This window comes from Nerophis ophidion, linkage group LG01, assembly GCF_033978795.1.
Source record: "Nerophis ophidion isolate RoL-2023_Sa linkage group LG01, RoL_Noph_v1.0, whole genome shotgun sequence".
NCBI lineage: Eukaryota > Metazoa > Chordata > Actinopteri > Syngnathiformes > Syngnathidae > Nerophis > Nerophis ophidion.
Window position 1 is genome coordinate 46,224,797 of NC_084611.1, and position 13,306 is coordinate 46,238,102.

General features: G+C 40.1%; 1 protein-coding gene across 16 annotated transcripts in view; it reads right to left on the bottom strand.

Annotated features, from left to right (window-relative positions):
- rasgef1ba (RasGEF domain family, member 1Ba) overlaps nucleotides 1-13,306 on the bottom strand; it is an 89,451-nt gene that overhangs the window by 7,223 nt on the left and 68,922 nt on the right. For 3 of the 16 annotated variants that reach the window (XM_061904978.1, XM_061904970.1, XM_061904962.1), the window contains one exon: nucleotides 7,834-10,321. The exons of 10 other annotated variants lie outside the window; for them this stretch is intronic. In XM_061904978.1, coding sequence (XP_061760962.1) covers nucleotides 10,244-10,321 — 78 coding nt within the window. In that variant the 3' untranslated portion in view covers nucleotides 7,834-10,243. Of the gene's footprint in view, nucleotides 1-144; nucleotides 5,207-7,833; nucleotides 10,322-13,306 lie in introns of those variants that run through there. 3 more of the 16 variants (XR_009807337.1, XM_061904961.1, XR_009807351.1) reach the window with 3 other exon arrangements.

A 13,306-nucleotide genomic window follows, 5' to 3' on the forward strand; every position in this document is an offset into this window, starting at 1 on the left:
TTAATAAAAATAAAAATAAAAAATTGTAAAAAAAATTATTCTGCGGCCCGGTGGTTGGGGACCACTGTTGTAAAGGACAGGTAAGGTGTTGTAAAGAACAGATAAGGTGTTGTGGCAGACACAGGAAAGGTGTCAGTGACTTACTGAGACAGGCGCTAGGTTCTGGCACAGTCCAGTCTGCTGAGTTAGCCTTTATGCTGCTACTCTTCATCAAGACCAGGTGTGCTGACTGCCGATTGCCTCCGGCTGTGGCGGCGCGTGCAGGGTGGGGGGTTGTCCTGCAGTGCTCACTCTTCATCAAGACCAGGTGCGCTGACTGCCGATTGCCTCCGGCTGTGGCGGCGCATGCAGTGGGGGGGCGGGGGGGTGTCCTGCAGTGCTCACCGCCGAGCCTCCAGAGGCTCCCGCAGTGTGCGCCGTAACAGTAATGATGATAACAATTTGAATGATGATTATGAAAGTATTGAGCATTGTGATAATAATAATAATACAATAATAATAACAATCCAGTTTTAATACTACAGTGAGATATTTACAATCCCCTTCAAATTAAAATGTATTTCCATGCCGAGTGTGGTCGTTAGATTTTTGACGTTTGAGGGGAAAGTTTGACCTTCTCGCTTCAAGGTCATGGTCATTGAACAGAATTGTTGGCACGGAAACCTCAAGGTCAAACCTCCAAAAGTCTCACATTTTCAAAGTCTCAAAGGTTACAACTCTAAACAATTAAAAGTCTAAAAGATTAAAACAATTATTAGTCCAAGAGATTAAATTAAAAGTCTAAAAGATTTTAGAAAAATTAAACGGCTCAAAGATTAAATTAAAAGTCTAAAAGTTTAAATTAAAAGTGTTAAAAATAAAAACAATTAAATGATAAAAGATACAAACTATTTAAAAGATGAAAATAATCAAAAGAGAAAAAATGAAAGCAATTAAAAGATCAAATATAAAAACAATTAAAAGTCTAAAAGATGGAAACAAAAGTCTAAAAGACAAAATTAAGTCTAAAAGATGAAAACAATTAAAAGTCTAACAGATTAAATTAAAAGTCTAAAATATCAAATTAAAAGTATTAAAAAACAAAAGATAAAGGATGAAAACAAGCTCTCCTTATAAATGCCATAAAGTGATCAATAAAAGTCATAAAGTGATCAAAAACTAGCACGGGAATACTTCGGCTACATCCAGCGGCCTGTGAAGCAGCGGAGTATAGTACCAGCGGGGGCCGTCTACGGAGCAGACGCCAGCGGTGTGATCGGAAACGCGGATGCCGAGCGGGGCTAAAAACAAAGCAGAAGGCTAATCCCCACAGAACACCACTTCCCTCCATCCTGAAGCCGGATTTAAATGGAAGATGCGAGACTACTGGTCTGGGTAAGGAGTCAGTTAAATTAGAACAAGTTTTTTCTGCTTTGATTGTTTCAGAGTTGGACATGTGTTCTACTGAGGTGGCTAACTATGATGCGTGCAGTTTATCAAAGCAACAAACAAACAATCGGAAAATTCCCGTCGTATCAATTCCTAGATATGGTCGTAATTATACTAAATGCACTGTGCATAATAAACACAACATTATTAATATTGCTACTACGGATAATTTGATCAAAAATTCCCTAAAACAGCCCACTACCTATAATATAGGTTTTTTAAACATAAGATCATTGTCTCACAAAACGTTGTTAGTTAATGATATCATCAGAGACAACAATCTTAACGTCATCGGTCTCAGCGAAACCTGGCTTAAACCAAATGACTTTTTTGCGCTAAATGAGGCATGGCCTCCTAACTTTACACATGCGCATATTGCCCGTCCTCTTAAAAGGGGTCGGGGGGTCGCACTAATATACAACGAACACTTTAACCTTAGTCCTAACATAAATAATAAATATAAATCGTTTGAGGTGCTTACTATGAGGGCTGTCACACCGCTGCCTCTACACCTGGCTGTTATCTACCGGCCCCCAGGGCCCTATTCGGACTTTATCAATGAATTCTCAGAGATTGTTGCTGATCTAGTGACGCACGCCGATAATATAATCATAATGGGGGACTTTAATATCCATATGAATACCCCATCGGACCCACCGTGCGTAGCGCTCCAGACTATAATTGATAGCTGTGGTCTCACACAAATAATAAATGAACCCACGCATCGCAACGGTAATACGATAGACCTAGTGCTTGTCAGGGGTATCACCGTTACCAAAGTTACGATACTCCCGTATACTAAAGTATTGTCCGATCATTACCTTCTAAAATTCGAGGTTCAGACGCATGTTCGTCAAACTAATAATAATAATAACTGCTATAGCAGCCGCAACATTAATACGGCCACAACGACAACTCTTGCTGACCTACTGCCCTCGGTAATGGCACCATTCCCAAAGTTTGTGGGCTCTATTGATAACCTTACTAACAACTTTAACGACGCCCTGCGCGAAACCATTGATAACATAGCACCGCTAAAGTTAAAAAAGGCTCCAAAAAAGCGTACCCCGTGGTTTACAGAAGAAACTAGAGTTCAGAAATTATTATGTAGAAAGCTGGAATGCAAATGGCGCACGACTAAACTTGAGGGGCACCATCAAGCATGGAGTGATAGTTTAATAACTTACAAACGCATGCTTACCTTAGCTAAAGCTAAATATTACTCAAATCTCATCCACCGTAATAAAAACGATCCTAAATTTTTGTTTAGTACGGTAGCATCGCTAACCCAACAAGGGGCTCCTTCCAGTAGCTCCACCCACTCAGCTGATCACTTTATGCAATTCTTTAGTAAGAAATTGAAGTCATTAGAAAGGAGATTAAGGACAATGCGTCCCAGCTACAACTGGGTTCTATTAACACTGACACGATTGTATATACGGCGGATACTGCCCTCCAAAATAGTTTCTCTCGTTTTGAGGAAATAACATTAGAGGAATTGTTACAACGTGTAAATGGAATAAAACAAACAACATGCTTACTTGACCCACTTCCTGGGAAACTGATCAAGGAGCTCTTTGTATTATTAGGTCCATCAGTGCTAAATATTATAAACTTATCACTTTCCTCGGGCACTGTTCCCCTAGCATTTAAAAAAGCGGTAATTCATCCTCTTCTTAAAAGACCTAACCTCGATCCTGACCTCATGGTAAACTACCGACCGGTGTCTCACCTTCCCTTTATTTCAAAAATCCTTGAAAAAATTGTTGCGGAGCAGTTGAATGAACACTTAGCGTCTAACAATCTATGTGAAACCTTTCAATCCGGTTTCAGGGCAAATCACTCTACGGAGACAGCCCTCGCAAAAATGACTAATGATCTATTGCTAACGATGGATTCTGATTCATCATCTATGTTGCTGCTCCTTGATCTTAGCGCTGCTTTCGATACCGTCGATCATAATATTTTATTAGAACGTATCAAAACACAAATTGGTATGTCAGACTTAGCCCTGTCTTGGTTTAACTCTTATCTTACTGATAGGATGCAGTGCGTCTCCCATAACAATGTGACCTCGGACTACGTTAAGGTAACGTGTGGAGTTCCCCAGGATTCGGTCCTTGGCCCTGCACTCTTCAGCATCTACATGCTGCCGCTAGGTGACATCATACGCAAATAAGGTGTTAGCTTTCACTGTTATGCTGATGACACCCAACTCCATATGCCCCTAAAGCTGACCAACACGCCGGATTGTAGTCAGCTGGAGGTGTGTCTTAATGAAATTAAACAATGGATGTCCGCTAACTTTTTGTACCTCAATGCCAAAAAAACGGAAATGCTGATTATCGGTCCTGCTAGACACCGACCTCTATTTAATAATACAACTCTAACATTTGACAACCAAACAATTAAACAAGGCGACTCGGTAAAGAATCTGGGTATTATCTTTGACCCAACTCTCTCCTTTGAGTCACACATTAAAAGCGTTACTATAACGGCCTTCTTTCATCTCCGTAATATCGCTAAAATTCGCTCCATTCTGAGACACTGAGATCATTATCCATGCGTTTGTTACGTCTCGCCTCAACTACTGTAACGTATTATTTTCGGGTCTCCCCATGTCTAGCATTAAAAGATTACAGTTGGTACAAAATGCGGCTGCTAGACTTTTGACAAGAACAAGAAAGTTTGATCACATTACGCCTATACTGTATGTACCTTTATATACTGTACATATATACCTATATATATATACCTGTACTGGCTCACCTGCACTGGCTTCCTGTTCACTTAATATGTGATTTTAAGGTTTTACTACTTACGTATAAAATACTACACGGTCTAGCTCCATCCTATTTTGCCCATTGTATTGTACCATATGTCCCGGCAAGAAATCTGCGTTCAAAGGACTCCGGCTTATTAGTGATTCCCAAAGCCCAAAAAAAGTCTGCGGGCTATAGAGCGTTTTCTGTTAGGGCTCCAGTACTATGGAATGCCCTCCCGGTAAAAGTTCGAGATACCACCTCAGTAGAAGCATTTAAGTCTCACCTTAAAACTCATTCGTATACTCTAGCCTTTAAATAGACTCCCTTTTTAGACCAGTTGATCTGCCGTTTCTTTTCTTTTTCTCCTATGTCCCACTCTCCCTTGTGGAGGGGGTCCGGTCCGATCGGGTGGCCATGTACTGCTCGCCTGTGTATTGCCTGGGGACATCTCTGCGCTGCTGATCTGCCTCCGCTTGGGATGGTTTCCTGCTGGCTCCGCTGTGAACGGGACTGTCGCTGCTGTGTTGGATCCGCTTTGGACTGGACTCTTGCGACTGTGTTGGATCCATTATGGATTGAACTTTCACAGTATCATGTTATACCCGCTCGACATCCATTGCTTTCGTCCTCTCTAAGGTTCTCATAGTCATCATTGTCACCGACGTCCCACTGGGTGTGAGTTTTCCTTGCCCTTATGTGGGCCTACCGAGGATGTCGTAGTGGTTCGTGTTGTGGTTTGTGCAGCCCTTTGAGACACTAGTGATTTAGGGCTATATAAGTAAACATTGATTGATTGATTGATCTTGTAACCACGCCCCCTATTGGCGGTAAGCAGCATGTTGATGACGTCAGAGCAATTCCACTTTTTTTTTTTTTAACAACCTGTGAATGATTGACATTTTCTAAATTAAACAGGAAACAAAAACATTTGCTCGATTGGCATGAATGAACTATGAACATACCAAACAAAAATAGCACTGTGGCATAAATACATAAACTTACTCGGCATGAAACTGTGGGCGAGGACGTGGAGGTTTGAACAGCATGGATAGGGTGCGTGCGAGTGTGAGGATCCCAGGACGAAGACAAGAAAAAGAGTGACTTAAATAGCTGTGATGATTAGTGAAAACAGGTGAGGCTGAGAACAGGGACGTGACAGGTGAAAACTAATGAGGTTGGCATGGAAACAAACAAAACCAGGAAGTGCAAAACGTGACTGATTGTCCAAAATCAAAAACATAACATGACAAAACAAAACATGATCGATATGTGTGACACATATATACATATATACACATATATATATATATATATATATATATATATATATATATATATATATATATATATATATATATATATATATATACATATATATATATATATGTAAACACAAGTAGTCTTGTGATTTTTCCCAAACATACATATTGCGCTCTACCACGGTATGGAGCACTATTGTCTGAATCCAATCAAGACATATATGTGTGTGTGTGTGTTCATATATATATATATATACATATATATATATATATATATATATATATATATATACATATATATATATATATATATATATATACATATATATATATATATATATATATATATATATATACATATATATATATATATATATATATATATATATATATATATATATACATATATATATATATATATATATATATATGTATATATATATATATATATATACATACATATATATATATACATACATATATATGTGTGTGTTCATATATATACAAACCCCGTTTCCAAATGAGTTGGGAAATTGTGTTAGATGTAAATATAAACAGAATACAATGATTTGCAAATCATTTCAACCCATATTCAGTTGGATATGCTACAAAGACAACATATTTGATGTTCAAACTGATAAAAAAGATTTTTTTTTTTGCAAATAATCATTAACTTTAGAATTTGATGCCAGTAACATGTGACAAAAAGTTGGGAAAGGTGGCAATAAATACTGATAAAGTTGAGGAATGCTCATCAAACACTTATTTAGAACATCCTACAGGTGTGCAGGCTAATTGGGAACAGGTGGGTGCCATGATTGGGTATAAAAGCAGCTTCCATGAAATGCTAAGTAATTCACAAACAAGGCTAGGGTGAGGGTCACCAATTTGTAAGCAAATTGTCGAACAGTTTTACAACAACATTTCTCAACAAATTCCGTAGCTTGCTTGATTGACATTCACGGCACCCGAGGGTCTTGTGAGATGACGCTGGCTGCTGCCAGTTCATTATTATGAAAAAATGACAGAGAGGAAGGCGAGAAACACTTTTTATTTCAACAGACTTTTGCGCCGTCCCTTCCGTCAAAACTCTTAAGGCCGACTGCACATTTCCTATCTTCACAATAAAAGCCCTGCTTCATGCTGCCTGCGCTAACAAAATAAGAGTCTCGGAAAGCTGGCGTGCACAAGTGATGTGCACGCCAGCTTTCTGAGGGATCGCTTGTGCACGCCAGTTTTCTGAGACTCTGTATTTAGTTAGCGCAGGCAGCATGAAGCAGGGCTTTTATTGTGAAGATAGGAAATGTGCAGTCGGCCTTTAGAGTTTTGACGGAAGGTACGGCGCGAGAGTCTGCTAAAATAAAAAGTGTTTCTCGCCTTCCTCTCGGTCATATTTTCATGATAATGATCTTGCAGCAGCCAGCGTCATCTCACAAGACCCTCCGGTACCGTGAATGTCATTTAAGTGACGTCTTGGTGAAGATTGATGATCACTAATTTTTAGGTCTATTTTTTTTTAAAAGCCTGGCTGGAGATCGACTGACACACCCCCCGCGGTCGACTGGTAGCTCGCGATCGACGTAATGGGCACCCCTGCTTTAAATAGACTCCCTTTTTCGACTATTTGATCTGCCGTTTCTTTTCTTTTTCTCCTATGTCCCACTCTCCCTTGTGGAGGGGGTCCGGTCCGATCCGGTGGCCATGTACTGCTTGCCTGTGTATCGGCTGGGGACATCTCTGCGCTGCTGATCTGCCTCCGCTTGGGATGGTTTCCTGCTGGCTCCGCTGTGAACGGGACTCTCGCTGCTGTGTTGGATCCGATTTGGACTGGACTCTTGCGACTGTGTTGGATCCATTATGGATTGAACTTTCACAGTATCATGTTATACCCGCTCGACATCCATTGCTTTCGTCCTCTCCAAGGTTCTCATAGTCATCATTGTCACCGACGTCCCACTGGGTGTGAGTTTTCCTTGCCCTTATGTGGGCCTACCGAGGATGTCGTAGTGGTTCGTGTTGTGGTTTGTGCAGCCCTTTGAGACACTAGTGATTTAGGGCTATATAAGTAAACATTGATTGATTGATTGATCTTGTAACCACGCCCCCTAGTGGCGGTAAGCAGCATGTTGATGACGTCAGAGCAATTCCACTTTTTTTTTTTTTAACAGCCTGTGAATGATTGGCATTTTCTAAATTAAACTTTGAATACAACTATGGAAGTAGCAGATGTTTTTAATAAAACTGCACAACTGGAATTAACAACACCGCAGCCAAGTGCTCATTTCTAAGCTTCTTTAATAACACAATATATATATATATATATATATATATATATATATATATATATATATATATATATATATATATATATGTATAAGGAACTCTCCTGAATAAATAAAGTACTATCTAATCTAAATATATATATATATATATATACATATATTAGGGCTGCGAATCTTTGGGTGTCCCACGATTCGATTCAATATCGATTCTTGGGGTCACGATTCGATTATATATTGATTTTTTCGATTCAACGCGATTCTCGATTCAAAAATGATATTTTTCTGATTCAAAAGGATTAGTGGGGGCCCTTAGGGAGATTTTAGGGTGTGTTTGTTTACTTTTGTCTAAAAGCGCCAAATTTGGCACAGGTGTAGCTCAGGACATACTTAAATGATTTGGCTAGGGCGCCCGCACCGGTGGCCTTTGGGGCCGACACAGCGGCCGATCCAATATGGCCACCACCTGAACATGCTTTTGCCTCGACATTTGAACCAGATGGGCTACAAATCCAAACTTGGATTCTATTCTATTCTATTTCATGTTTTTTGACAATTAGAAATATATTGGAAAAATCATCTTTATGTTTGGGTGTGTCTGGACACCTAATTAGCATATTTCCAAGATGGCGGGGATGTAAAAATTAGGTGTACCTTAACTTTTGATACTTTTGGCAAACTATTTTATGTTTTTTGAGCATCAGAAACATACTAGAATGATCAGATTTATGATCATTTATTTATTAGAGCACTTGAATTTCCATATTAACAATATAGCCATTATCTACCAAAATGTGTTGCACATATATTTCAACACAGACAGGATGTAAAGCCACATATAGATTTCATTGTTACAATGTAATATATTATAGGTTTCAGAAAGGTATCTTGCAGAGAAGGCTACGACACTGTTATCCACACCGTGTGATAATAGTTTGGTCCCTGGACAGGCTACTGTTGTGTCTTCTGACTTCTCCTGATGTGAAAATCATACAGAAGAGCTTATCTATGTACAGTCCTTCTACTAATCTATCATTGTGAAAATCATCAACTTTATTTTTATGTAATGCATTTTTCAGTGTAGCTATTATCAAACAACATGGCCTCCACATCGTCTGATAGTAAAAGTAGCAGCAGCAGCAGCATCAATGTATTCCGTTTATGTTTGCATCTAACACAATTTCCCAACTCATATGGAAACAGGGTTTGTATCAATGTCCCAATTGATCAATTGAATGATGGTTCAGGTGTGGCATCAACACTTGTATTAAGTAAGGCCAAATACCACAAACGCTGCAGAAGCAACTGTAGTAGTTCCAGTGTTAAAAGGGCTGGAAAGCATGAGGATCATGCTGTCCCCTCCTCATTAAGTCCTAAAAAGCTTCGATCAAGTCATCCCCAAACCAGTGGTATTCATTGTGTGATATTTGAAGGGGAGGATACGAAAGATCTGCACAAAGCATAAACAAAAAATGTTGATTCCAAAATGAAAAGCTGGGCGGAATCTAGTAAAGATTTTGAACTTCTTGGTAGAGTAGTTACTCAGGCGTCTGATGTGCAGATGTGTACTATCATACCAAATGTTATCTGAACTTGAGATATGCAGCACAAGTTGCACAACGTAAAACATCTTCCAGCATATCAGAAGAAGAAGCGTCTACCAGTGAATCCAAGGAAACCTTTGAACTTCTGACTATAGCGCAAAGTGTTGCCGGAGTTGAGTATTCAGATTGCTCCTTCACAATTTCAAATTTAAGGCAACTCTATAGAACCCTTATGAATGAACGTGGGCCTTCTCTATTGTTATAGTGAACCTCACACAACAAGATTCAAGGCACATCTCCTCTCTTTTCTGCCTGACTAGAGTGAACACCAGAAAGGGAGGGAGACCTACATTGCAAGCAAGCAAAAAGTGGCAGACAGTGTAGCGAGAGGCCATGATTCCAGCCAGATTGACCAACAAGTATTGTTTGCAGTCAGGACACAAATTTGATGGCACCTTACCTTCCAACTGTCTTACGGTATCTGTTCCTGAACCTTTAAAGGCCTACTGAAATGAGATTTTCTTATTTAAAGGGGGACAGCAGGTCCATTGTATGTGTCATACTTGATCATTTCGCAATATTGCCATATTTTTGCTGAAAGGATTTAGTAGAGAACATCCACGATAAAGTTCGCAACTGGAGAGAAGCCCTGCCTCTACCGGAAGTCGCAGACGATGACGTCACATGTTGATGGCTCCTCACATATTCACATTGATTTTAATGCGAGCCTCCAACAAAAACAGCTATTCAGACCGAAAAAACGACAATTTCCCCATTAATTTGAGCGAGGATGAAAGGTTCGTGTTTGAGGATATTGATAGCTACGGACTAGAAAAAATACAAACAAAAAAAAACGCGATTGCAATCGCGTTGCATTGAGACGGATTCATATGTTTTTAGAGACATTTACTAGGATAATTCTGGGAAATCCCTTATCTTTCTATTGTGTTGCTAGTGTTTTAGTGAGTTTAACAGTACCTGATAGTCGGGAGTGTACGTCCACGGCCGGGTGTTGACGCGCAGTGTCTCGGGGAAGTCGACGGCAGCTGTACGAGAGGCACAAGCTCAGCTGATATCCGGTAAGAGGCGACTTTTTAACCACAATTTTCTCACCGAAACCTGCTGGTTGACATTCGGTTGGGATCCATGTCCACTGTGATCCATAGTAAAGTTTCACGTCCATGAATTTTAAACAAGGAATCACCGTGTGTTTGTGTGGCTAAAGGCTAAAGCTTCCCAACTCTGTCTTTCTACTTTGACTTCTCCAATATTAATTGAACAAATTGCAAAAAATTCAGCAACACAGATCTCCAAAATACTGTGTAATTATGCGGTTAAAGCAGACGACATTGTGGTGGGTAGTAGTGGGTTTCAGTAGGCTTTTAAGAGTATTCAATGACATTGTCCTTCAACGACCAGGACTCCTTAAAGTCTATGAGGATAAAAACTGAATATTCCCAATTTTGGAATGTGGGGATGGAACAGCTCGACAATAAAGACTTGGGAGCCATACCGGACCCATCTGCCAGATGCCAGTACAGCTTCTTGGCTGAGGGTGCAAGAAGTCTTGGAGCGGGCACTGCAAGTGCTTGAAATCTGGGGTCTGTTGCAGCTCATTGTGTGGATGTGAGGGTGCATGCACCAACAATGAGGGTCCAGCACACTAACCTGGATGCACACACTTGGTGCAGCTTTTGTCAAGTAATCGGGGAACAACAACAACTACCCCCCCACCCCCCCCAAAAAACTGATAATAAAAAATATAAAAAAGGGAGAGAAGAAGACCGCCTCCACGTGGCCTCCCCCGCAAGTAGCCAAAGAGTTCCTTTCTAATAAACATTAGAAAGGAATCATGCATGTTGCACCAGGTTTTACTCATAACCATGCCCAAGTTACGTCCAATGTCTTTAGAATAGCAAAACGCCACTTGGAAATATGCAAATTAGGGGGTCTAGACACACCCCAAAATAAAAATGAGCATTCCAACACATTTTCTAATCGTCAAAACACATGAAATAGACACCAAGTTTACATTTGTAGCTCATCCGTTTCAAATGTTAGCAAAAAAAAGCCATTACAAGTGGTGGCCATATTTGATTGGCCGCTGTGGCGACCCCAAAGGTCATAGGCGCGGGTGCCCTAGCTAAATCATTTAAGTATGTCCTGAGCTACACCTGTGCCAAATTTGGCACTCTTAGACAAAAGTGAAGGAAAAAATCCCTAAGGGCCTCCACTACTACGACAGGTGTCACAATGACATTAATGAATGAGCTAGACTCCCCTTCCAATTAGACCCAGAGTAGCTCAATGTTGAAGACCACTGCCTCTCAATCAGTACTACTGAGGTTCAAATCCATAGCTTGGAAGGTCTTGGTTTTTTTCCACCTCTATCATAGTTCACTGATTACATTTGTATGTGAGCAAAAATCAATCTTTGATGGGACCCAGGATAGCTCAATGGTCAGCACTGTGGGCTACAATCCAGGCCACCAAGAAAGGGGTACAGGGTTTAAATTTCAGTAAGGAGACAGCATTTTGTTTCCTTATCATTGTAGTTAAGTGAGCCCGGTTTACAATTAAATATGTTATGGGGGCCTGAAATAGAGTCATAAGAAAGCCAAGAATAGCTGAGTGGTTAAAGCAGCTAGAGCCTGACCAAAGAGTCCGAGGTTCAGGTCTGTCGGTATGTATGTAAGCTCCAGCGCCAAGAGTAAAAGTTTTATATCATAGTTTACTGAGACAGGTTCGCAATTAAATATTTCATTGGGGCACGAAAGCTGAATGGTGAAACAGCTATCTCCCAATCAAAGGGTCCTGTGTTCAAAACCCAGTCAGCCAGATCAGTAACTTAGGAAATCACCAGAGTTTTGTTTGTCCCCCATCATTGTTTACTGAGACGGGTCCGCGATTATATTTGTCATTGGGGCCTGGAATATGTGCTCTAGAAGACTGAGAATAGCTGAGTGGTTAACAGTGATGGCCACCAACCAAAGGGTACAGAGTTTAACGCTTAGTAAGAAGTCTGTGTTTTGTTTCACTAGCATTGTGGATTAGTGAAACAGGTCATTGGGGCCCGAAATCTGTGACTAACAAGCTCAAGGGGTAGCTGAGAGGTTAAAGCAGCAAGCTCCCAATCAAAGGGATCTGGGTTCAAATCTTGGCCAGGTCCATATGTAACTAAGAAACCTCCAGCAGCACCAGCAAATATTTTATATCATTGTTTATTAAGTATGTCATTGGGGAACAAAATCTGTCCTTAAAAACACCAAGACTAGCTGAGTGGTTAAAGCTGCTAGCTCACAATCACAGAGCACTGGGCTCAAATCCCAGGCAAGTTGATCGGTAATTAGGAAAGCTGATATTTTGTATCATAGTTTACTGAGACAGGTTCTCAATTGAATATGTCATTGGGGCCCAAAATCTGCTCCAAAACAGACCAAGAATAGCTGAATGGTTAAACAGCTAACTCCCAATCAAAGGGTCCTGGGTTCAATCCCAGTCAGGTCGATGGGCTTGCCAAGCCAAAGTATGCAGGAGTGGGGATGTCGGACAATGTGGGGGTGTATCACCTCCCCCACAGAGTAAAGCTAAGTGGTAGCTGGTTAATTAACTTATAGTTAAAAAGGTAAGTATGGGTAATAATCATAACAAATAGTCTATAGTCCAAAAATCTAAGGGTAACCTCGGTGGTTAGCCCCTCCTGTGTGCTGAGGCTAAAGTTGGTAAGTGTACCATCAGTAATTCCTGGCTGGGATGGGTGGGAATAGGAACATGAATAATTAATCATTGTGAGTGTTGACCAATAAGCTCTCCTCGGTCGGACCGACAATTAGCTAATAAATAAATAAATACAACAAATTAGAATAATTGAAGAGAAAAAAAAATTCTAATTGGATAAGGAAAAAGAATTGGAAAAAAACATGGGATAAATAAAAACAGGTGGAAGTCAATGGATAATCATATGAGACAGTTAAGAAAATACAAAAACAATTATTTAATTAAATGTCAATCATTATGATGAAAGAGACTTA